This window comes from Leopardus geoffroyi, chromosome C2, assembly GCF_018350155.1.
Source record: "Leopardus geoffroyi isolate Oge1 chromosome C2, O.geoffroyi_Oge1_pat1.0, whole genome shotgun sequence".
Lineage (NCBI taxonomy): Eukaryota > Metazoa > Chordata > Mammalia > Carnivora > Felidae > Leopardus > Leopardus geoffroyi.
In genome coordinates this window covers 134,699,177-134,724,995 of record NC_059333.1, presented here as the reverse complement: position 1 = coordinate 134,724,995, position 25,819 = coordinate 134,699,177, and the positions used below count along the sequence as shown (strand labels likewise).

The 25,819-nt window shown below is 36.9% G+C and overlaps 1 protein-coding gene across 17 annotated transcripts in view; it reads left to right on the top strand.

The window, feature by feature from the left end:
* Positions 1-25,819, top strand: part of TBC1D5 (TBC1 domain family member 5) — a 539,941-nt gene that overhangs the window by 279,175 nt on the left and 234,947 nt on the right. For all 17 annotated transcript variants that reach the window (XM_045503738.1, XM_045503736.1, XM_045503731.1 and 14 more), the window contains 4 exons: positions 14,530-14,638; positions 16,128-16,217; positions 16,323-16,397; positions 17,757-17,824. In XM_045503738.1, coding sequence (XP_045359694.1) covers positions 14,530-14,638; positions 16,128-16,217; positions 16,323-16,397; positions 17,757-17,824 — 342 coding nt within the window. The remainder of the gene's footprint in view (positions 1-14,529; positions 14,639-16,127; positions 16,218-16,322; positions 16,398-17,756; positions 17,825-25,819) is intronic.

Sequence of the window (25,819 nt, the reverse complement as noted above, 5' to 3'; positions counted from 1 at the left end):
AGATAAAAAGCCATTTGGCTCTAAATTGGTGGTATTTATAATTTCTTAATATTGAAGTTGCCTCCCTTCAATGTGGGAGTATTCTATACTCTATACAATGTGGTGTATTCTATAGCCCATAGAGTTAAAGGCTGTTGAAGTCGATAAAATGTTTTGAAAATATTATAGTTGGTTTGGCTTCTTGAATCTAAAGTTAATTATTTTCCAGGATAATAAAAATACCTTAATTTGAACATTGTTTAGTCATTGAGTAAACTTTAAAAATTTAGGCTTACAGTTTTATCACAAAAATATTTATCCTATGTACGTGTAATCAGTAATTTGAGAGAATGTGGAAAATAGTTACACATTCTATCATTTACATTTATTTTTAGCATAATACCTTTTTTTCCCCATTTGTGTGTGTTAAGTGTGCATGTCTTAAATCAACCATGAAGTAGTGATTCAAAATATTAGTAGAGGTAATAGAACAAAAGCATACTTTGGATTTAAAATTTAGAAATATGGGTTCTGGTTATACCCTTAGAGTGATAGAAGTTTGTTAATCTGTTATATTTAAGAATATGGAGTCCGAGAATTAATTTAATTGCTGAATGTTATGCTGTTAGTCTGTTCAGGCTGCTAGGTGGCTTATAAGCAACAGAAATTTATTTCTTACGGTTTTGGAGGCTAGGAAGTCCATGATTAAGGTGCTGGTAGATTGGGTGTCCAGTAGGAGCCCACTCCTGGTTCTCTTTCTTTTCACAGTGTTCTTATATAGCAGAGGGGCCAGAGAGCTCTCTGAGCCACAAGTTCTATTCATGAGGCCCACCCCCAAACATCCATCACACTGGGTGTTGAGGTTCAACAAGGGGAGGCGGGGGGGGGGGGGGAAGACATTCAGAGCACAGCATATACTAAAGATAATAGAGACTAACTTGAATTTCCATCCACTCTTCCACCACCCATTTTAAGCAGTTTCTAAGCCTTTGCCATTTTATTTTTCCAGGGTATCATAGCTTAGTGTGCAGATGAGAGAGGTTTTTCCTGATTCTTAGAGCATCGCTTTTCTCACTTTGTGTTGTCTACATTTTGTTGAGAATCCACGTACCTATATGATAAAAAAACTCTACACATTTTTAAGAATAAATACGTGATTTAGGGAAACAATTTGGAAAAAAGCACACAGGTAGAAATAAGACTCTCACTTACTGACCTTAGGCAAGATAATTAGCCTCTCTGATTCCTGGTTACCTCACTCGTAAACTGGGAATGTTAGCAGCTCCCATATCATAGAGTGGAGGGAGCATACCTACATATGTGTAGAACAGCTGGCCCAGTCAGCTATAGCACACAGTAAACAATAAATACTGCATTTTGCACCTTTCCTTTCTCTCTTTTCTAAAACCTTCTGTAATTTTTTTTCAAGTTCATTTATTTATCTTGAGAGAGATAGAGTGGGGGAAAGACAGAGAAAGAAAGAGAGAGAATCCCACACAGACTTCGGCACTGCCAGCACAGAGCCTGATGCAGGGCTTGAACCCACCGACTGTGAGTTCATGACCTGCGCCAGATCCAAAAGCTGGACACTTACCCGACTGAGCCACCCAGCCACCCCTAAAATTTCCTGTAAATTTTAATAAACTTTTCCACCTATTATAGTTGTCATTTGTCTCAGAAAAGTATTTTTAGAAATTCTGTGCAGTTCTAAAGGGATGATAAATGAGTGTTTATGGATTAGATCTATAGTTATCTGTAAAAGATCAAATCTATCAATATCTACAGTTATCTATAGATTACATAGGAAGAATATTTATGAAATCCACACTCATTTAACCTCATAATCTCAATATCACATTTTCTGAGTTCTCATTTTCATATTTGTTGAAATAGCACCACAGCCTTTATAGTTAAATGATAGTTTCAGAGAGCACAAAATGTAACCTTCGCATTTTCCAGAAACCAAAATCAAAATGATACCTTTTATTATATCTCCATAATGGAGCCATTTTTGAGAGAAGGAGAAAAATCATACTTGAATGATGAAAATATCATCTTGAAGTAACTTATTTTTTATGATAGTGGAACTGGTCAGTATCTATGCTTTTCTGTAACATACAACCGTTTGAACTAATTATTTGATCACTTAAGGCTCTGAAAATGTTACCTTCCACTTAAGTAATCAACTGGTTCCTTTGCATTTATAGTCTTAAATTAACATAACCCAAACTGACTTGAATGTATATGTTAGTTTGAGTTCCTTTGCTTCATAAGTCCCTTCAAGCCCTTTTTATTATCTGTAGCCAGGCTCTAGAGGAAATTTTTTTTTCATATTTGTTTATTTACATAGTCAGCTGCAAGCTCCAATCATCCAAGGCTGTGTAAATGTTTATCTTTGAAAAGACAGGCATACATTTCAAATATAAGGATAAGCTGCTCTCAGTCAGCACTGAGAGTCCCTTCCCCAGGACACACTTCTGTTTTCCTCTGGTGTTCCCAGTTGAAATGCACTCCTGGCAGCTCATGGGTCACTATTTGTAATATATATTAGCATGCTTCACTGTTTTCTTTTACTTTTTTTTTTTTTTTTTTTTTTTTTTGTAATTTTAGAGACAGCATGAGTGGGGGGAGAAGAGCAGAGGGAGAGAGAGAGAATCCCAAGTAGGTTCCACACTCAGCCCAGCTCAGGGCTGGGTCCCCCAACCCTGGGATCACAACCTGAGCGGAAATCAAGAGTTGGACACGCAACCAACTCTTGAGACCCCCAGGCGCCCCTAGCGTGCTTCGTTTTTTAAGTGTGGTAGTGAAATAGGTAAAGTCAATTAAATATTTGGTCAGTAATGTTGAAGTGTGTTACTGGATCTATAATTTGAGAAAATAATACAAAGAAGTATTGTTTAAAAATGAAAAGTTATAAATCTTTTTAAACATTTTACAAATAGCTTGCTTGTTTATTTACTTATGGGTCGGCTTTATAGTTATATAGTTAGCTCTATATAAGAATTACTGATTTTTGATTTGATGAAGTTTGTAAGTCTCAAAGATACAGTTTAAAGGTGGAATTTTCACAGAATATTTTAGTAAAGATTGATATGCAGCGTTTGTGTATTTTCTGTATCAAATTACCTTGCCTTCTGGGGAAAAGTGGCAGGGGGGGAGTAATCCTTTTTTTTTTTTTTCCATTTTTCCCCCCTAATCTAGAGCTTTCAGAAGTGTTTTTCTAACATTTCTTATATCTTTTTTGTTGTTGTTCAAGAGACCTAACACATCTTTAGTCATTCTGAAGATCTTTATTGTATATCCATTATAGGCAAGCCAAGCGTGCTAAACCTCCAAGACTGAAAGAGAAGTAAATACTGCCCGCTCATCATGTAGGAGGGGAGACAGACATGGAAGCAACTAATATAGATTATGGCCAGTGTTATAATGGGGGTGCATTTTCCTTAGATGTAGTAGTTAAAATTAAGGGGTTGGGGAAGTCATGGTTAAGGGGAAGGTAATAACTTGCTAGACATTCTAAAGGGACAGGAATTTTTTGTGAGGTGAATATGAAAAAAGACAGTCTTAATTTTCTACTCTCTAAGCAATTCATTCTTTGTTTTTTGTTTTTTTGTTTTGTTTTGTTTTTTGGCACTATTAGAATGCTTAGATCAATTGGCCTTATATTTGTTAGTGATAAAATTATGCCCTTAGTTATAAAAGACAGTTACAGTGGTGCTTACAATATGAGTATTACATATATCTGTTTCATTGTGTTGATATTGTTACTTTGCATGAACTACTGTTTTGATAGTATTAAAGTTTTAGATTTTATTATATCATAGGTGTTTGATATATTTAAATCCATGATAAAAAATTTTAACTGGGAGGTGAAAATGTGAATCTTTAAATCACAAAACATATTATATGAAATAGTTGGTAATGATACAATTGAGAATGAATATTATGTGCTTAGAAATATGGGAAAAATCAATAAAGCAGCTATGGAATAAAAAATAGCCTCTAATGAGAGAATATTTGAAATTTAAAAGAAGTCCTAGTATCATCTGAACATATGGACATAGTTTTCATTTCATGATTAGAGATGCAGTGTTCTGAGATAGATATAGTAGTTTAGCTGGTTGACATATTATTTCAAGGATTTTCAAAGACTGCATTTCAAGCTATTTGTTCAGATTGGTAGAGTAATTCAGATGATAGGCCCAAGTCTCTGAACCCATTTGAAGCCAAACAGGATAGTTGAACACTATCTTTGGACTCTCATTCCAATTTTTTAATGTGCTTCTAGATCTTAAAGTTGTCTTGAGCAACAGAGCTCTACTGTCATTGAACCAGGCACAGACCTGGTGTTGTGTGGATTTTGTTCAGTACTCAGTAATGAGTTTATAATCTCTTAAGTAACTTCTGTTGTTTGCTTGCCCCTCCCCACCTGACCCCTGGGTCAAACCCAGACCCCATTTCTCTCTTTTATATTGTGATTATGTAGGCTGAACAGAGACTACTTTATTTCTATTTAAGAGATCCAGAAGAAGGTGCAGGGAGTGGGGTAAATAAATAAAGCCCGGGTAGTCTGATTGACATTTTTAACACTGTTCCCATCCCTGTTTTCTCCCCCTGTACCTGGACTGTTGGTGGAACCTAGAGAAGGAACGCCCTTTCCTGCCTCTATATGTCTAGGCGCCATTCCTAATCATAATATTTTAAACAGCTCTATAGAAAATGAGCATTTTTTGTGCTTATTTTTGTTGTATATTAGCATTCCATGTGACAGCTTTATGGAAATATCTCTGGTTCATGTAAAGATATCTGTGGTCATGTAATTGAAACTTTTGTGGCATTCATTTGGGAATATCTGAATTATTGAGCATATGGATAACAGAATAAAAAAAATAACAAAAGGCCTCATAAAGTCAGGAGGAGATTTGAGTTCTCTTGAAGTAGGTGAGCTTTCAGATAACATAAAATTTCATCAGTGCAGAATACTTCTGCCTAAGACAGGACTTTTATGAAACATATTTTAATTTGGACAAGGAGGTCATGAGAAAATGGTTCATCTTCCACTGTGATGCAGAACAACTGTTTTTAAAAAAATCAGTAATAAAAATACTACTCCCACTGGTGTTCTAGCCTACATAGGAAACACAGTGCAGACTCAAATTAGGTCTCCACACCCTGATTCCTTTATTTTAATGTCTTCTCCCAACCCTTTCTCCCTTACCCCCTATACACGGTATTCAGAATAGGGATTTTTCCTTCTTTTTTTTGAGATAGAGTAGGCAGTTAAGGAAAGGGGTAAGGTGGGGGGTGGAGGGGGGGAGATACTTGCAGTCTCCCCTAAGACCCTCAGGAGTCTAAGCCAGGAGTATAGCTTCATTATAATACATTTACATTGTGATTTTGACCCCCTCCCTGCATGTGGGGATGGCTGTCCTAACCATTCCAACAAGGACCATAGAGGGCCAACCCCTCCTCCCGGCCCATAGGAGGAGTCCCTTAAATGATTGCCAGCAGCCTCAGTCAGACCCCTTAGCTGGGACCCTTAACCTAGCAAACATAAAAAAAACAAAAAAAAAAAAAAAAAAAAAAAGGAAAGACAAGCTGACTCCTGTTGCCGTTGCCTTCTGGGCTTGCCTCCTCTCCTACTTGGAGAGGGTACTTTGATCTCAACTGCAACTAATGGTTTGCTCACTTAAGAATTTGACTGTGGATGGAGCACCTGGATGGCGTAGTCAGTTAAGCTTCAGACTTCAGTTCTGGTCAGGATCTCATACTCCCTAGTTCCAGACTCTGCACTGATAGTCCTGAGCCTGCATGGGATTTTCTCTCTCCCTCTCTCTTTGCCCCTCCCTACTCCCTCTCCCCCCTCAAAATAAATAAATAAAACTTAAAAAAAAAAAAAAAAAAAGAATTCGTGAATTCTTTCTTGACCAAACTCAAGGACTGAGGCTGGGAATGGGATTGGCTGCTGATATTTGGATGTACAGTGACATATCAGTTATTTACAGGTCAAATTTCTAATAGCTTCAACCAGCTGGAATATAACCAGAAACTTAGAAATAAGGGGAAACTATTAGAATACCAAAACGTTTGTTTATTAAATGTTAGTTTAGGCGCAAAAGAGCCGTTTCAGTCCTTATTCTACTTTCACAGTCTTATTTGACATTTTTGTTAAATTAGAAAAGATTATGATAGTTTATGATGTTGAAATAGGCTGGAATGTATGAAGCTTAAAGTCTAGTTTGTCTTTATTTCAAAAACGGCAAACTGAGCAAGTGACAGAGGGATGTAGATTTAGGATTTCTAAAAGCTAATGTACAATCATTACACAAATCAGTAGCCAATAGTCATGAAAAAAATGCCACTAACACAGAATGGAAAACTCCAAAAGCAAAGCAGCGTGGAGTTATTTAATGTGGGGGCAAATGGCCATACATTTTCCAAATGTATAGCACATTTATACAAAAATTTCTGCAAGATTTAGAAATATTCTGATACTCTCAACATTTTTATGTTGCTCCCCCCCCCAAAAAAAAATCACATGCGTGGCATATATTGGTCTTTCATTATGCTGGGTAAATGAGGTATTCGAGTATAGGATTTTTTTATAGTGGTGAGGTTTTTTCTTTTAAATTATAAATTGTGAGATTTTCTAGTGGCCCTTGGATAGAGATATTTCCTTACCTTTTCAGAGGCCCATGTGAAATTACTTTCCTAGGCACATTAATCCAAAGAAATTATAAAGTCTATAAAGTCCATATTGACTTAAACTAAAGTTTACTTTATCACATGACCCATTTATCTCCCATTTAAAATTTTCATTTCCTGGATCTTTGAGGCAGTCTAATATCATATTAGGCTAGTGATTCAAATCTTGGGTCTGATTCTTTGCAGCATTGATCATTTTTGCTACCTGTCATCACTAAAGATTTGCTTCCCTAACTTTTATGTGTGTGTATGAGAAGAAGGAGGTGGGAGGAAGCAAGAGGCAGTGGGGTGGTGGTAGAGACAGAGTCATAGACAGGGAAAGGCAATCAGAGACAAAAAAGAAAAAAATATTACATCTATATCTGACCTTATTAGTAGCACCCCATTCATTTAGAATTAATGCTATACTGTGTTACATCTCTTATGGAATTATCTTTATAACTACTTGTACTGTTGAACTTTAAAAAAATTTTTTTTAACATTTTTATTTATTTTTGAGAGACAGAGACGGAACATGAGCATGGGCAGGACAGAGAGAGGAAAATCTGAAGCAGGCTCCAGGCTCTAAGCTGTCAGCACAGAGCTTGACCCGGGGTTCAAACCCACAAACCGCGAGTTAATGACCTGAGCCGAAATCTGACGCTTAACCTAGACTGAGTCCCCCAGGTTCCCCGTACTATTTAACTTTTAACGTGTATCTGTCTTCTTTCCCCCGTAACACTGTAGGTGATATGTATCATGTGTATGCTTATGTTACAGGTTTTACTTTCAAAGTTAAATGTATACATGAATTGTTTATTCTTAAAACACTTTGAATTTTGATGTTCACTATAGGAACAACCTAGTGACATGAAGCTATTTAAATTTAGGTTTAAATTAATTAAGATAAAATATGTAGTTCTTGAATTACACTAGCCTTATTTCATCCACTTAGTAGCTACATGTGATTAATGATTACCCTATCGGACAGTCAGATATAGAACATTTCTGTTACTTCAGAAAATTCTGTTGGATAGTGCTGATCTACAGATTATCAAATGAATGATGGATTCAGTTTTAATCCATTTAAATCTCTTTAAGAGAAAGTATTTATCTGAAGCATACATGTATTTCTATATGTGTAATATCCTATAAGTCAACCCAGTCTTGAAAACATGGTTTATGAAATAAGATTGGCTTTTAATTAGGATATCAGATTTTGCTAAATAAATGCCTGTTTCTGAGTTACTGCAAAATAATTTGTTCTCAGTTCTATAAGCATTTCTTTCATAGTATTGTTTACATTATAGACTGTGTGGCAAATTCTTCATCATGTGGAGAGTTAGGTATCAAGTCCCTGCTCGTATCCAAATAGCAAGGTAAACGTGGTGCAGTGGGGATGGAACGCAGGTGGGAGAAGTCTGCAGGAAGGTGTCTCCAAGAGTTTCTTATACAAGAAACATCAGTGAACTATGGAATATAAACTATATTCATTCCAGACAACTTCATAGAGATGGTTTGGTATAGGATCCATTTTTCTCACCTCGTGTCTAAATGCCATTCCTTTGATAGTCTAATGACCTTTATTATATACTTAATTTTTTATGACCTTGTGATACAGCTTTTCTTGATTCCTTTTCTAAAGGCATGTTTGTTGACTTTCCCTACATAATATGATCTTGAATTTAGAAGCTCTTAAACATTATATATTAAAGAAAATGATCCATGTTTTTTAGAAAAAGAATTTTCTGTCTGACCAAAACTAGCTCAGTTCTTTGTGTCCTTGTGGATATTGAGGTGGCAGTTCAAGATTTTTCAATTCAGAGTTAATTCCAAACCCAAATCAGAGCATCATCATAAATTAATTTTAACAAACCTCCACACAGTGGACTATTTGTTGCCTTTGTTTCAATGGAGCCTCACCATATGAGAACATATTTCACCTAGACATAGAAAGAAATCCATTTTAAGCTTGTGAGTAATTGTGCATTCTGTTTTTATATTTATTTATATATGTATAAGTGATATGCCCTGATGGTTCATTATGGAGAAAAAAAAAGCTTTAAATAAAAGTAAGTTTTTAAAAATTCCTGATACAGGAAGCAAAAAAGCCAGTACAGTTTCTAATTGCCTTTTAGAGTCTCTGAGTTCCCTCATTACCTGTGATTTAAGCTAAAAATGAGGTAATTATAGATAACATCAGTGTTTATCTGGTTGATCTTGGCACCTGCAGTCCTAATGTTGTAGCTTACCCATATCTGGTGCCACACTTTACAGTCTGATGCTGACATACCTAATTTACACTTCTCATATTTCCATTGATTTTTTTTTTTTAGTTAGATGTTCCTTGTTCTATTTGAATAGTATTTTTAAAATCATACTTAAGATGGCATAAAACTACATACTCTTTTACTTGGAATATTGGATTTATGTGCAGTCCTTTCATTAGTAAAAATAACTAATATATTTCCATACAGATTTAAAAGTTTATTGTGTCCTTTTACTTACATATCTGATAAAGCAGTTATGGGAATTCATTGGCAGTTGTTTCAAATTTGCCATGGGCTTTAGGATCATAAAACTGTTTTCTTACCTTGTGCTTTCACACCGTCAAATATTCTACGCATCTAACTCTGGTCTCATTCTGCTTAAAGATCACCTTTATGTTAGCCTGGCCTTTAGTGCTGCTATTAGTCTAGTCAGGTCTCCAAAAATGAAATGATTGAGGACTAGCTGACCTTGTAAAGCATGGGACATCTCTGCGGAGCTCCTTCACCATTCCACCTCCTTACCATTCCTCCCTCTTAGGTCTCCCTTCTCTGTGACCTGTTGCAGTTCCCCCGTGGTGATAGTCCCTTGTACCTTCCCCTCAGCAGTTTCTTTATCAGTGAAAACCAGAGTGTCTCCTCTTTACCAAGTATTGGAGATCCTCAGTACTCGACGGGATGTGGTCTCTGAATTGTTTTCAGTCGTCGTAGTTGCTTGAGTTTCTTTAGCCCCATAGAGACATTGCTCCCTGCCCAAGTAATGCATGAAAATGGGGTAGAAATCATCATATAAAATAGACATTATAAAATTGTTTGTCTAGTATGTCATCATGTGGAACAATTCAGAAATTTTCTAGTCCAGAATTGCCACATAATCAAGGAATTTATGCATTATTTAGGTTACCAAAGTACTTAAACAATTAAATTTAGAAAGTACTAAGTAGTTTTATACCAATTTTATGTGCATATCTTGGGAAAATACTACATAAATATATATAATTAGAAATAGAGATCTCTTTATGATCATGCAGCTTATCACTGCATATTCTAGTTGATTTCCATATCAAAAAACAAAAACAAAAACACATTGCCAGGAGTCTTAGCTACCTAAATAGGTATTCTTGGAGGAGAGACCTCCTTCAATTGCTGCTGCAAAAGTTGATTTCATTTACTTAGAAATGACTTCGACACTCAAGGCCAGCATTTTTAATCAGCCACAGTGTTCTTCTCTGAGGAGCAGCTGGTATCCTCAGGATCCTTCTTGACACAGTGCTTCCATGGTAGTCACTACCAATCCATGACCATTGGCTGCAGAAAGGAAACCACTATTTGCCTTTCCCTCCTTAGATGCTGGTTGTTTTTAGGGACCCAGTGCCTGCAAGGCTTAGTGGTTGCCACTAGATGGCACAAGTGCTTTGTCAAGGGAGTCCTTAAGGCCCAGGTGTCTCTCTAGAATCTGTTCCCTTGCAGTGAGTGGTTCCACACCTAAATACCCCAGGTTGTTTTTAACCACTCACAGGAGCTATCGACTTATTTTCTCAGTCCAACTGGAGAAAACTTACCTCTGTACCCTTGGACTCTGTACCCTTCTCAAAAACTAGAAGTCTAAGGAAGAAAATCTGAGGTCATATTCTTGTCTTGCCTTCTTGCCAGAGGCCATTTTTATACTTTGGTGTCTGCAGTGTGTTTCCCTTTTAGTGTTGTTTCCATGTTATTCCAGGAAGATGCTTTTACTAATTCTTTTTTTTCCTTCTTATTCAATTTTTCTGAGCCTTAGTTTCCTCACTGATAAAGAGGGGTTAAAAATATACACTGCAGGAGAGTTGTTGTAAAGGTTGAAAGTGATTTACTTAAAATATTATATATTTTAACATATCAGGATTTTTTTTTAGCATTTTAATAGCATCATTGTCAGATTTTGGCTGTTACAGGCACACTGTATACTTTTTTTTTTTTTTTTTTTTGGTATAAGAGACAGTTTAGGAACTACCTCTCTTTTGTTTTTGTTAATTAATCTGAAAAAATCCTTCACTGACTCCTAAATAACTTATTCTTCCACGTCTTGTTCTGAGTTCAGGAGTAGTTCGCCATTTGTATTTGTGATTGTAAAAAACTTTTATTTTGGTTCAGCTTGGACTGTTCAAGCTCTAACAGCCCAGCTCTTGGGGTAGCATTTGAGTGCCTCTAGTGCTACTATTGTTTTCTACACGAAGTTTTAATTTTTAGGTGTAAAACTATTTCTTTAAAAAATTTTTTTAAATGTTTATTTATTTTTGAGAGAGAGAGAGAAACAGAGTGTGAGTGGGAGAGAGGGAGATACAGAGTCCGAAGCAGGCTTCAGGCTCCTAGCTGTCAGCACTGAGCCCGACGCAGGGCTCGAACCCAGGAACCGTGAGGTCATGACCTGAGCCGAAACCGGACACTTAACTGACTGAGCCACCCAGGCACCCCTGTAAAACTATTTCTGCCCTCTCTGTACTACCAGAGTGCTTCGCCTTAACCATATTATTACTGGTTTACATAACTTAATGCTTTTTCTGATGTCTGTGAGTGCTAAGCACATAGTAGGCACTAAATGTTTATTGTGTTTATTATTACTCTGTATCACTGTTTATTAATAAAACACTATTCCATAGAGGAGAAAGAAAATAAGTTATCTTGAGGCCTCTATAAGTTCCTCTGTTGTTAGGGCTAGTCATCAGTTTGAGGTGTTAAGCCTTAATTGGAACTATAAGTACCATGAATAAATTTAAATGATTGTGAATTCCAAAGATAATGTTTCCATTTCACATGCCTCAGTCTCCTTTTCTCTTTACCAACACTGTAATCAAGGCCTAGGGTCTTATTTAAGCTAACAAATAATTATCCTTCATTACATAAGTAGTATGTAACTTGACCTTAAAAGGCTGCTTAACTTGACAAGATGGCAATGAATCTAGCCCCCAGCTGTGTCTACTTTCGAACTGTCTTGGTACCTGTGAATAGGAGCTGATTTGGGAAGAGGCTGGGGAAGTTGCCTCACACTTCCCTCCCTTCTGGAACGTATTGGTGATTTCAGGCCATGGAACTGCATGGTCTTGCACGTATTTTGATTCCTCTTGGGTTCAGAATGCATTTAAAATCTGGGCTTTTTGCTTGCAGACCACAAGCTATTTAGACATACATTTTCTGAGAAGTACTCATTGCTTACCTCATCTTTGAGTATTACTAAAACTGGATAAAAACAAAACTTGAATATGAGATGTGGATAATATATGATGACATTGTTGGGAAATGGACAATATATTTTAAAAAATTATAGGTATTACAAATGGACTAGTGTGATAAAAAAAAGATTTCAGTAAACATTTCTTTGAACTTGGAGTGGCTAAGAATTAAGCATGAAAACAGTAGAAAGAGCATCAAGAGAAAAAAATGTTAGGTTTAAATTAGTACACAAATTGAAAAAGTTTCACTGTGTTGAAAATCAAGAAATTGGGTTAAAAATATGTGTGGCAGACAAAGCTGTGGTATTTTTAACATGAATAACTCCTCCCTTGGACCTATAATGAGGCACACTAAAATAAAAACAATGTTACAATTATTATGAACACTAATATTTATTTTAAAAAATGTGATATGCTGGACATGCTTCTGAAGGCTTGCCATGCATTTTAGTCCTCATAATAATTCTTTGAGGTAGGCTATTATTTCATTTTACAGATGAGGAAACAGAGGCACAGGGAGGTTAAGTAACTTGGCCATGCTTGCATAGCTAGTGAGTAGCTAGTAAATTGTGTACTGTTTCTGTGAATGCATGGCTTTCTTTTTATACCATGAGTGTGGTTCTGCAATCCATTCTCTCTCTCTTTTTTTTTTTTTAATTTATTTATTTTTGAGAGAGAGAGAGTGTGAGCCAGGGAGGGGCCGAGAGAGAGAGGGAGATACAGAATCCAAAGCAGGTCCCAGGCTCTGAGCTGTCAGCGCAAGGCCCCATGCGGGGCTGGAACCCACAAACTGTGAGATCATAACCTGAGCCAAAGTCACTGAGCTACCCAGGTGCCCCTGCAATCCATTCTCTTAACCACTCTCCTATGGTGCTTAAAATAGGCAAAAGACAAGAAAGGAAGTTTTTAAAAAGAAATAAAGTGACTCAAAAGCATGACAGATTTTCACTTTCACTAATGATACAAATGCACATTAAAATAAAAATGAAACATGACTTTCTCTTATGAATGGAGTGTTGAGAGTAAGACATTTTCACGGAATGGTGGTAGGAATGCATTTCTTCCAGTATGGGGTTGGAGTGCTTATCTCATCTGGTGTCCTTAGCCACTAGCCCTTCCTGGCAGAAGGCGGGTGGGGGCGGTTGGCGGGAAGCAATGCTGCAGGACTGAACTGGAAGGTCTCCTGTTTGAGGCAGTTAGGAAGGCGTCATTGCCTTGGTCACTCTTGTGGAAAACTCTGCAGAAGATACTGCACAGTCAGGTTTGTTTTTTTTAACTGTAGGTGTGCAATAGGTTGCATTACTGGCCCAAAGAGCATGGTGTCAAGGCTGTCCTTTCTCAAAACGAGTAGGGTCTGGCCAGTGACAGTTGCACGTATAGGAGGCTGATGGAGGCTTGTAAAGGCTTTCTTTTGAGGAAGTCACACTGAAGAGCTTGCCAGGGTTTCAGCTTTGATAATAAAATTTAAATTGTAAGTATATTGTGGCATTATGAACTCAGAAATTTCATAAAGCTGTGCTCAGTAGCCTCAACTGTTGACGAATGGTTCTTGATGTTTAGCTTGGTACAAGATGCAAGGAATGTAGGTCTACTTTCTTTATTCAAACTCAGTAAATGGTTTGGGACAATTAATTTCCAATTGTTTCCCAGTAGAGCAGATTTACTTGTATATTAATGAGGCACAGGTGTTAGGCCCCTGGTGTCTGCGTGCCTGGGAGGCATATTTCAGTTGTTTATCTACTCAGCCATAGGTACTGCAAGGTACTCAAGCTTGCCTTTAACAGTTTTTACAGTGAGGCTTTTTAATTTTTTGATGTTTTTTTCAAATTTGCCTGCACCTGTTAAAATTTTAAAACTGATCATGTAGAAAGAAGTTGCAGAGATTTCAACAGTAAATAGCACTAAAAGTTAAAGAAAGTAGTCTTCTATTATATTTAACTCCCCAGCCTGACACTAAAGAGAAATGGGTTCATTTAAACAGATATTTCATGTGACAAGCCAATATAATCAACACTACCATTTCTGTTGTGTATTTTTGGAGCAGGTATATCTTTGTCAGTGGCTAAAGCCGTCATATATTTATATTAATATTCATTTTTTTTCTTGTTTCACTGAACTGCACTACCAACATTTTAGACGAAATGGAATAGCCTCCATAGACATTATGAATTTCAGTAGTTGGCATAATTATAGCGATCTACATATTCATTAAATCTACAGAAGAACTGTGTCCAAAAAGACAGCCATGCATTCAGAAACAGTACACAACTAAATATATACGTTTTAAAAGTTGCATTTCTTAGACTTATTTAAAATTAATTTCCTGTAGCACTCCTCTCCAAGCAGAGAATTTTAACAAAGGGATCCCCATGCTTTTGGTTTCTTGCATATAGGAAAGAATGGGAAGAACTATTTGTAAACAACAATTACTTGGCAACAATAAGGCAGAAGGGGATTAATGGGCAGCTGAGAAGCAGCAGGTTCCGCAGCATTTGCTGGAAGGTAAGAAGAAAATATTTATTTACAGTTTGTGGTTGCAGTATATCAACACATTACCTGATGCCCTGGGAGATTACCCATGCAGGGGATCACTGAATTTTCCAGGAGACTTCACTCTCGATTTTTTGGCCATCCATGTTTATCTTTCATAGGACATTTACTAATAAGGTTGAACCACCTTAGTCTCGAATAACTGGTACGGTAAAGGAGTCATTTGAAATAGCTATTCTTTCATCTCATTTGATGGTGTGGAATTCAAAGCAACACCTTGACATTCCCCAGAGGTTTTGGCAGACACCCTCGAAGGTGGGCAGGAGTACAGGCGGTTTTACTTTCAGGTTCCTGTTGTATCCAGTGCCTGCCTTCATTGAGGCACCTTCCCTTTTCACTTCAGAAGCAGCAGATGGAAAAGATTTTTCCTCTTTCTCTCTTTCTTTCTTTCCTTTCGTTTCTTTCCTAGAAACACAAAGCAAAGGGCAGCAAGAAAGAGAAGTAGAAGAAAATTAGGTCAGTCTTTTAAGAGAAGGGGCCACTGATTACCAAAACTAGTAATAATCTGTAGTTCTCTTTTTAATTACTTGGAAATATTGTCCCTTTTTGTTCTCTCAAAATGAATTAATGCAGGTTTAGACTTATTTCTGAAATGACTTCTACTGAAAGTTTTTTAGGTTTTATCTGCATAAATTAAGCATACAGAGTCTGTGCAAGTAAAGACAGTAAGAAACACATGATGTATTAGACAGTTTTAGATTTAATAATTTAGATTTAATAATTAAAATACATTTTTCTTCTGTTAGATGCAGGCAGTAAAGGCAGGAGACCTGCTGCTAGAATATTTGTATACAAATATTTGTGCCCCACCCCCATTCCTTGTTGTTTAACTTTCAGTATCATTCGTTTGCTAAAAATAAACTCAAATCTAGATTTATTTTAATGTTGTATTAAACTAAATTAAATCAAATTTGTCTTTTTAAGAATGCTTGTTATTTTCATATGCTGATTGCCAGTTGCAGATTCCATTTCTGCTGTAAAAGGAATCACTTCATTTCTCAAGCTGTGCCCTCAGGTGTTTCTTCTCTGTCCTTTACCTGCCTGTTTTAAGACAAATCTTAAACCTTGAGATTAATGATGGGACTTTGTGTCTGTCAATAGCCCATTAACATAAGAATTTAAAATGGGAATTATACTCGAACCTCAATGAATTCTTCTTGTTCATTTTTAATGTAAATTTGGAGGGGAGGTTGATTGAATTTTGTGGTGTAGCTTTTGCAATCTTGTTTTTTTGGCCTTTGTTCACTTTTTAAATTATCCAAATATATATATTTCTTAAACATTCCCAAATATACTTTATTGAGAATTGGAATGATATGAATATGAAATACAATGAATATGAATATCTCTTTCAGTTTTCAGGTGACTCTGTTTGGCATAGTTTTACATGTTGCTTGTTATGATTTTTACAAAAGTTTCCTTTTTTTTTTTTTCTCAACAGCTATTTCTTTGTGTTCTTCCTCAAGATAAAAGTCAGTGGATAAGTAGAATTAAAGAATTAAGGGCATGGTATAGCAACGTTAAAGAAATAGTAAGTTGTACTTTAATTAATATAATTGTTTTCTTATGTATGCTTTCAAGTCCAGATCAGTCCAACTCTGATCTTTGTGTGTGTTTTCTTTTTTTTCTTTGCCAGCACATCACAAACCCGAGAAAGGTTGTTGGCCAGCAAGACTTGATGATCAATAATCCTCTTTCACAGGACGAAGGGGTAAAGTTCATCTTTATTCATATCTCAACTTCTTTTGCCCATAAGAATATGCTTATGAAACTGGTTATCAATCACCATGAAAGCAATGTTATTTCGTGCCAACTAATTTTTTGTTTTTTACTCTGTATACTATATGACCTAAAACCTGATGGAAATTATTCCATACTGTATTCATCCTGTGTTATAGGAAGTTTATGATGTATTACTGTGGAATGGCACTATGGAGGGGAAGTCTCAGGGGACCATAAGAACTCAGAGTAAAACCAAAGAGCATAAAGAGGAGGATAGAACTGTTTTATCAGGCTTGTAGTGGGCAGTGGGGAGGCTAGGAAAGCCTCTCTTTAGGATAACTTGGTGGACTCACTTGGTGATAGATAGGGCTCACTTGGTGGACTAATCCAAGAAGAAAAGTAACTATTCAGAAGTTTTTAAAGAGGGGTGCCTGGGTGGCTTAGTCAGCTAAGCATCCGACTCCGGCTCGGATCATGATCTCGCTGCCCGTGAGTTTGAGCCCCATGTTGGGCCGTGTGCTGACAGCTCAGAGCCTGGAGCCTGCTTCAGGTTCTATGTCTCTTTCTCTCTCTCTGCCCCTCCCCGGCTCATGCTCTATCTCTCTCAAAAATAAATAAACATTAAAAATTAAAAAAAAAAAAAGAAGTTTTTAAAGATAATGAAAAAGATCAGCCTGTCTCCACTCATATTCCAGTGAAGACTAAGAATAATTACTGCTTTAGAGGTATTGTGTATCTTCTTCGGTTACTGCTCTTAATTCCTGTTTCCCTGCTAACAGAAATTATTTTCCAGCTAATATCCTAATATTAATGTTTCTTTTTTTTCCTGATACATATAGTTGTTACAACATAGTCTATATGAGAGCTACATAAAATATTAAGTAAGTTTTAAAACTTTACTTAAATTCACATTTTAAAAAGTATCTAAACCAAGCTTTGTAGAAAAACTCCGGTGTCTTTCTTAGTGCATTGGGAGTTCAAGTGAGGTTCAAGTTGAGACCAGTTGGTCCATGGCCCTGCTGTAACCCAAGCAGACCTCTTTGTTTTTTGTAAGGGAAGTAGTGGATGTATGGCAGGAAAGCTATCATTCATTTTATATAGATGATACAAAAATTTTAAATATACATACTATACTATATATATGTATCACTGGAAAAATTGATGTTAGTATAAGAATGTGTTTCTGAGATTAGTTTTTAATATTTTTATTCCAATTTCAGGTTTCCTTTGCAATGTGAAATGATAACTCAGAGAAGGATAAATTTGATCATTTAAATTATTAAATGATATCATAAAAGTCAAGCAAAGTTGTGGGATTATTTTAAATAGGTTGTTTTCCTTATTTCAGAGTCTTTGGAACAAATTCTTTCAAGATAAAGAACTTCGATCGATGATTGAACAAGATGTCAAAAGAACGTATGTAGAACTTTCAGTGATACAAATTGATGTTATCTCTTTGTAACTTGGGCAAAATACAAAATCCATAGAGAAGCTCTAATTAAATGCAGTATTTTCCTTGTGTTAAAAACAAAGTTTTTTTGGTCATTTTTGGTAGTAACGATTATTTTCTATTCTTAAAATACAGTTTCCTCTTTTTAAAAATAAACTAAAATATTGGTATCTTAAAATAATAATCCACTTTTCAATTTTCAACAATTTTGAAGTCATGTGCTCTGATTAAGGTTATATTATGTTGTCATAGTACTAGTATTCTTAGACAAATTTGTCTCTTGCTTTACACCTTTGAATCCCTTTCTAACCAAATTACTTTTTAAATGACAACTATTATTTTTACCCTCCTTATTTCTCTCTCAAAGTCATTCAGGTTTGCAAACAAACTCTTCTCCCAGTGTACTTAGTATTTCCCGCATGAAAGAGTTGTTTACTTAGCACATAGTTAATATCTGTAACTTTTTTATATTAGGCTTCATTTTGCTGGATCATGTAGTGGGAAGTACATGGAATTTGTGTAGAAAGGTCCTAAGATAAGTTCTAGCAACACACGGTATAATCTTAGGCAGATTACTTTCAACTAACGTCTTTCCTCCTCAGTGTCCTTTTCTGTAAAATGGGAATAATAATTAACCGCCTCAAAGGACTGTTGTAGATTAATAAGTGTAGTATTTTGATACGTTTACACTTTAAACTGTAAACAATTACATAAATGTTAGTAAATTTGATTTAACCAGCGGGATCTAGGACACGCCACGTATTTGCAGAGTCATGGATATCCCTAGTGCCTTCTTCCCGGTCGTTCTGCAGCTTTGCACATCTACCCCACTGCTAGTTCAGTTCCTGCTAGACCTATTACACAACAAGGTCAAAGCCTCTGGTTCTCTGACATTCATCTCTTTCTAGGTCCCAAACACAGAATAATCAGATGACATAGACTGCTATTAAGATTATACTACATATTGGACAAATAAAATTTTCTATTTTAAAATGAAAATCAGTGGAGGGGTGCCTGGCTGGCTCAGTCAGTAGAGCATGCAACTCTTGATCTTAGGGTTGTGGGTTCAAGCCCCACGTTGGGCCTAGAGCTTACTTGAAAGAAAGAAAGGAAGTTAGGAAGGAAGGACAGAAGAAAGGAAGAAAGGAAAGAAGAAAGGAAGGAAGCAAGAAAGGAAGGAAGAAAGAATGAATGAACAAACGTTCAGAGTATGACAGAACTGTATGTAACTGGCAATGGTGGCAGGTTGGGGAGTGAGAGGTATGGGATCATTTTGATGAGCTGAGTTATCTAGTTAACCAAGGAGTAACTGATAATAGGGAAACTACTCTCAGAGGAGCTGGGTGGCAATGCTTGACCTCTAGTATGTAGTTTCAGAAAGTAGAATGCCATTATACTGGTGCTCAGAAGACACTCAAATATTTGTTAGAAAAAACAAAAGAATGAATTTCCTCACCAATAGTTTAAGTAACTGTATAATCAGTGGCAATAAAGCAGACCTCTTAAAAACAAAATGCATGGTATATATTGCTGACCAAACAGTAAAGGTATCCCTTTTTTAAAACATTGGTAGGCAGTTATCTTAGAAACTTTGACATCTTCAACTTAAAGTGGCTAATAAGAAGGATTATGACCAATCTTTCTACTGTTACCAAATGAAAAGAGGCACCATGGCACTGAGCAGAAGCACACACTCACAGGCCCTGTCGGCCACATTGGCTAAAAGACAAAACAAACAAAGAGAAGGGGAAAATAAAGCTCAGACAGCCAAACCACATAGGAAGTGGCACTGAGAGCCTGTTGATCATTTTGGTTACTTAGCGCAAACATTTCTGCTTTGCTGTGTGAGAAAGTGTTACTTCTTGAAAACTGTGTTCTTGGAACTATTTTTTTTTAATTTTTTTTTTAATTAATGTTTTTTTAATTTATGTTTGAGAGAGAGAGAGAGAGAGAGAGGGTGTGTGAGCGGGGGAAGGGCAGAGAGAGAGGGAGACACAGAATCTGAAGCAGGCTCCAGGCTCCAAGCTGACAGCACAGGGCCCGACGCGGGGCTCGAACTCATGAACCGTGAGATCATGACCTCAGCTGAAGTCGATGCTTAACCAACTGAGCCACCCAGGCGCCCCAAGAACTATTTGGTTTTATATCTTCTGTGTATTTTTCATATAAAACTGGGTGTGTGTGTGTGTGTGTGTGTGTGTGTGTGTGTGTGTGTGTGTGTATAACACATATATGACTGACTTTTTTCTTATAATTGGTCTCCACTGGTACATTTTAATTCAGTTTGCAATCCTGAGATTCAGGGACAGCAGTCAGGAGACCTTATAGTTCACAGCATAGAATGGAGGGGTTTGCACATCTTCTTCCCCAGAAGCCTCTCCCATGGTTCTCCTCCATATTTAGAGTAAGTAAGTCTCCTTGCCATCTCTCTATAAATTCTATGGCAAATGACTTAGCTTGCAAGGTAAGACTGTCAATCTCACTTTAAGCCACCAAACTGCCTAATGATAAAAGCCAAATAGCTTGAGTAATTATACTACTTTAGGTAATACAATCTTTTTATAAGGCACCACATGATCTAAAATCCAAGGTTTTCAATCCAGTCTGTAAAGCACCTCATTATGCCATAGGGGAAGAAAGGAAGAAATACAGCTCAGTGAATGTTATGTAGTGTTACTCATTCACTAGCATCTGCGATAAAAATTCTGTTTCTTGGAATGTATGTTTACTGAATGTCTGCTATGTTCCAGGCTTATCCTTTGCATTGTGGGAACAGAGTGGCAGATAAGACAGACAAGGTCCTGCTTTCATGGGATATACATTTTAGTGTCGGAGGGATGGGGGTGGGGTGAGACAATCAGCATGTATAGATAAAGAAGATGATTGTGGAGGGTGGTAATTTCTGTGAAGAAATAAAGCAGGGTGATAGGATAGTTAGAGGGATGGCTGTTTTAGGAATAGTGATTAGAAAAGGCATCTCTGAGAAGATGACATTTGAGCTGAGATGTGAAAAATTTTTAAAAGCCAGCCCTGTGAAGATCTAGGGAAAGAATATTCCAGGCAGAGGGAACAGTTAGTGCAAAGTGTCTTCGTGAAAATATTTTGAGAAACTGAAGGGGGGCAGGTATGGCTGGAAGCAGGCGATGTAAGAGGGGAAATCTGCGAGAAAGCAGATGCCGGTCAAGCAGTCCTGCAGGCCAAGTAAGCAGTTTGGATTTTATTGCAGTTGCAATGAGAAGCCATTGGAGGATATTGAGCAGAGGTGTGATATCTAAAAAGATCATTGTGGCTGCTGTGCAGTGGGGTGAATAGAGATCCACAAGGAAGCTGGGAAAATAGCTAGGAGTCTTGTGGTATCCCAAGTTAAGTAGTGTTAGTGACTTAGACTAAAGGTGTAATAATAAAGATGGTTAGGAGTAGATAGATTGAGGATATGCAGTTTATATTTGTAAATATGGGTTAGGATGTCATTATATGTAGATTTCTCATGTTCAATGAATTCCCTTCCATTTTTACTGCCCTGTGTTAGGTTCTTTTTTACCTCTTTCCTAGAGTCTCTCACTTGTTTAGTTTTCTCTTCAGATTCATTCTCTTTCTCCTCTAGTCAAATCCATGTGTTCCAGCCTTATTTTCTCAAAGCACACTTTGAGTCATGCTACTTGCCTAATCTAAAGCCTTCTGTGACTCTTTGTGGTCTGTGCAAGAACGGACTTACCCAGACCCCCTAACACACAGACAGTTCTCTTTTAGAGTTTTCCAGCTCTCTCTCTGTTACTGATGTCTAGTTTAACTCTATTGTGGTCTGAGAGCAGACTTTGCATGATTTTCCCTCTGCCAAATTGCTTAAGGTGTGTTTTGTGGTCCAGAATGTGGTCTCTCTTGGTGAATGTTCCCTGTGAGTTTGAGAAGATTGTATATTCTGCTGTTGGTGGTGGAAGAAGTACATAGATATTAGTATATTCAGTAGATTTATGATGATGAGCTCACCTATATCCTTCTGACTTTCTGCCTGCCAGATCTGTCCATTTCTGACGGAGGGTGTTGAACTTGGTAACCATGATAGTGGATTTTTAAATTTCTCATTGCAGTTTTATTAGTTTTTGCTTCACACAGTTTGATGCTCTCTTGTTTAGTGCATACATGTTAAGGATTGATATGTCTTCTTGGAGAACTGACCCCTTTATTGTTAGCTAATGCCCCTTTAAAAAAAATCTTGTAATTAGTGTTGGCATGATATATTTTTCTTCATTTATTTACTTTCAATCTAAATGTGTCTTTATATTTAAAGTTTATTTATTTTGAGAGAGAGCAAGAGCGTGCATGTGCACACATAGGGGAGGGGCAGAGAGAGAGAAAGAGAGAGAGAGGAGAGAGAGAAAGGGGGAGAGAGAGAGAGAGAGAGAGAGAGAGAGAGAGAGAGAGAGAATCCCAAGCAGGCTCTGCACTGTCAGCCCAGGGCCCTGATGTGGGGCTCTATTCCATGAACCGTGAAATCATGACTTGAGCCGAATTCAAGAGTTGCTTAACCGACTGAGCCACCTAGGCACCCCTGAATGTGTGTTTATACTTAAAAGTGGGTTCCGTCTGGGCAGCATATGTAGTTGGGTCCTGTTTTTGATCAACTTTGACGATCTCTTTTAGTTGGCGCATTTAGACCATTGACCTCTAAAGTGATTATTGATACACTTGGATTATTATCTATCATATTTGTTATTCTTTTCTATTTGTTACCTTGTTCTTTGTCTTTGTTCTTTGTTCTTTGTACCTTGTTCTTTGTTACCTTGTTCTTGTCCTGTTATTGTCTTATACCCTTTTTCTACCTTTCGAAGTTTTAATTGATCATTTTATATTATTTCATTTTCTTTCCTTTCTTAGCATACCAGTTGTACTTCTTTTACTTTTTTTAGTGGTTGCCTTAAATTTTGCAATTTGCATTTGAGGTAATCCAAATCCACTTTCAAATAACACTATACCACTTCACCAACAGTGTGAGTACTTTATAATAACAGAGTAATCTTAATTCCTTCCTCCTATCCTTTGTAATACTGCTGTTATTCATTTCATTTATATATAAGCATATTCATACCTATGTTTGTATATATACACACATATAAGCATACATGGTTGAATACATTGTTGGTATTATTATGTTAAACAACTGGTATCTGTTGTATCAATTGAGAATAAGAAAACTAAAAGTTTTTACTTATTCCTTCTTTTGTTCTTCCTTTATATTTTTTGATTTTCTGTAGTTGGAAGATGATATGCCTAGGCACAGCTCTTTGGCATTTACCCTGCCTAGTGTCCTCTGACCCTCCTGGATCTGTGGTTTTGTGTCTGACATTCATTTGGGGAATTCCTCTGTCATTATTGCTTCAAATATTTCTTCTTTTGTTGTTCTGCATCTGTTTCTAATTCTCTCCAGCTCCTTAGATGAGACAGGATAGTTAAAGTGGACTGGAGTTGGGTATTTCCCTTCCCCTAGGTCAGTTAGGGTCTAATAATACCCCAGCAGATTAGGCTCTGGGTAACTGGTTTTCCCTGAAGGCAGATTTTGTTTAGAACAGAGTGCTATGTTCAGAATGGCTCCTTCTCCCTATCCCCCTCTTCCTGTGGGAAGCCGAGGGGATCTTTTTGTTTACTGTGGAAGCCTGGTCAAGCTCTTGGAGGTGTTTGGGCGGGTGGGGAGCTTCTTATTGTCAGGTCCCTTGGTGTATTTAACTCAGAGTTGTCCACCCCAGCAGTTGGTTAAGTATAGTTTAGGTTTTCCTATCCTGCACTGGTTCCTGCCAAGGGTTTTGCTTATGAGTTGTGCTCTGATTAACTTGTGACTGCCCATGTTTGCCTGTTTGCCCTGTGTCCTCCCCTCTCTTACAGATCCAAGAAGAGTTGTTGGTTTTTCAGTCTGCTCGGCTTTTTACTTGTTCTTAGGATGGAGTAGTGATGTTCAGGTTCCTTAGATGCAGAACCAGAAACCTGAAGTCCTTCTACAGTTCTGTTTTAGACCAGTGCTCTAGCATTATTGCATTATTTCCTGAATGGGTTTTGTGCTTTCCATTTTCCATGCTTTGCATTACTTGGTTCTCCTCTGCTGGAATGCTGCTCCTTCTCATTGCTCCCTTTCGGATTCCTGAAACTTCATTTTTAAAGGCCTGGGTTCATCATCACCCCGTTCATGAAGTATTTTCCAGTCTTTACAATTGGAAATAATTTGTGTCTATTCTGTGTTGTAGTAGAACTTCTTAATAACATTTTGATGACATTGCTTAATTTTGTTGAGTCCTATATTTACTTAGACCTGCCAGTGTATTCAATCTGCCAGTGTATTCAATACTTTTATATTAACCTCCTCAGGGTGCCAGGCACTGGAGATGCCAAGATAAATACGGCAGGGACCCTTAAGAATCTCAAAGTCTAATAGAGAAAGCAGCCACACAAAAGTTACAGTGCAATATAACTGGTGCTGTAATCGAAACAGTATGTATGAGAGCTCTGGGGTTAGCCCAGGTCTCCTCTTCCAAACCTACCGGTAGCCCCTTAGAGGGCATGGACCTAATCTTGTTTTTGTGCCACCTGCAGAGTCAAGTTGATGCTTACTAAAGGCTCATTGATTGTGAATCTTATCACTGATGATCAGTATTGCTCAATTTTAGTAGTAACAATCTTTAACATTCTTAGTCTTCAGAGACATAAGTATGCTTTAAAAAAAATATTGTTATTAGCCTTCTAGTCCAAGTTTAAACAAGATAATTTCATCTCGTAAGCTGTGTTGTTGCCATCATTATTGAATTTGTTTGATCTGAATATGTCACTGTATTAAAATATTATCTCCTCTTCAACTAGTTTTAATATTCCTTTATTCTACTAACCCTTTTTTGCCCCAAAGCGTTTTGTATTCATTTCAATTAATTGTTCCTTATCTCAACCTAATGAGGTTGTTACTGTTCTCATTTTTATTACTGAAAAAACTGATAATCAAAAGGTAAATCAAGAAGCTTCCAACTTACAGCGTTTCTAATTCAGAGCTTGAATCGTCCATTCTGAACCAATTTTGCCATGCTTCAAAGGCTGTAACATTGAATGAAATACAGTATTATTTAAAATGATGGAAAATATTGAATTCAGAATAAAATATCCCTTCTGCATTAGATGCCAAAGAAGTCTGTTATTTGGTCTATCAAGGTCTATTCTGAAAGTGTATTTGTAGTGTATATAATATCGTTTGCAAATTAACATATTTATAAGCTATTGCCAAATAGTATCATTTCTTCTTGGGCTGCTTTCTTCCTGTCTCTTGAATTAAAAGATTAAAATTCTTTAACTATCACCGCTATAATTTTGAGTGTATTTAAAGTTTATCTGATGGCCTGTTGGATATAGTAGTGAGCATCTTCAAGTTTTGGTCTTTTATGTTTCCGGTTACTGTAGGGTTACTGCAATAGCACCTCAGGCAGTTAGACTCAGCACTTCATTACATTCTCCACGATATGGTTAGATCTTCAAGAATTCAACTCTCTTGGGACGCTTGGGTGGCTCAGTCAGTTAAGCATCTGACTTTGGCTCAGGTCAGGATCTCTCCATTCCTGAGTTTGAGCCCTGCATTGGGCTCTGTGCTGACAGCTCCTAGCCTGGAGCCTGTTTCAGATTCTGTATCTCCCCCCCTCTCTCTCTCTTCCCCTCCCCGACTTGTGTCTGTCTCTCACTCTCAAAAATAAACATTAAAGAAAAATTTAGAAAAAAATTTTTTTCTAATTTAAAAAAGAATTCGACTTTCACATTTTAGTGCTTCCTTTTGGTTATAGTTTATGTATGGATCAAGCTTTAGATGCAAATGTATATAAGTAGACTTTATCCTCTCAGTATTTTTTATGTTGTAATTTAATATTTTGCGGATTCATCCATAATTGCTAAAATTCCCTTTTTAAAACTGTAGACATGTGGTGTCCACTTTGGTAGCCACC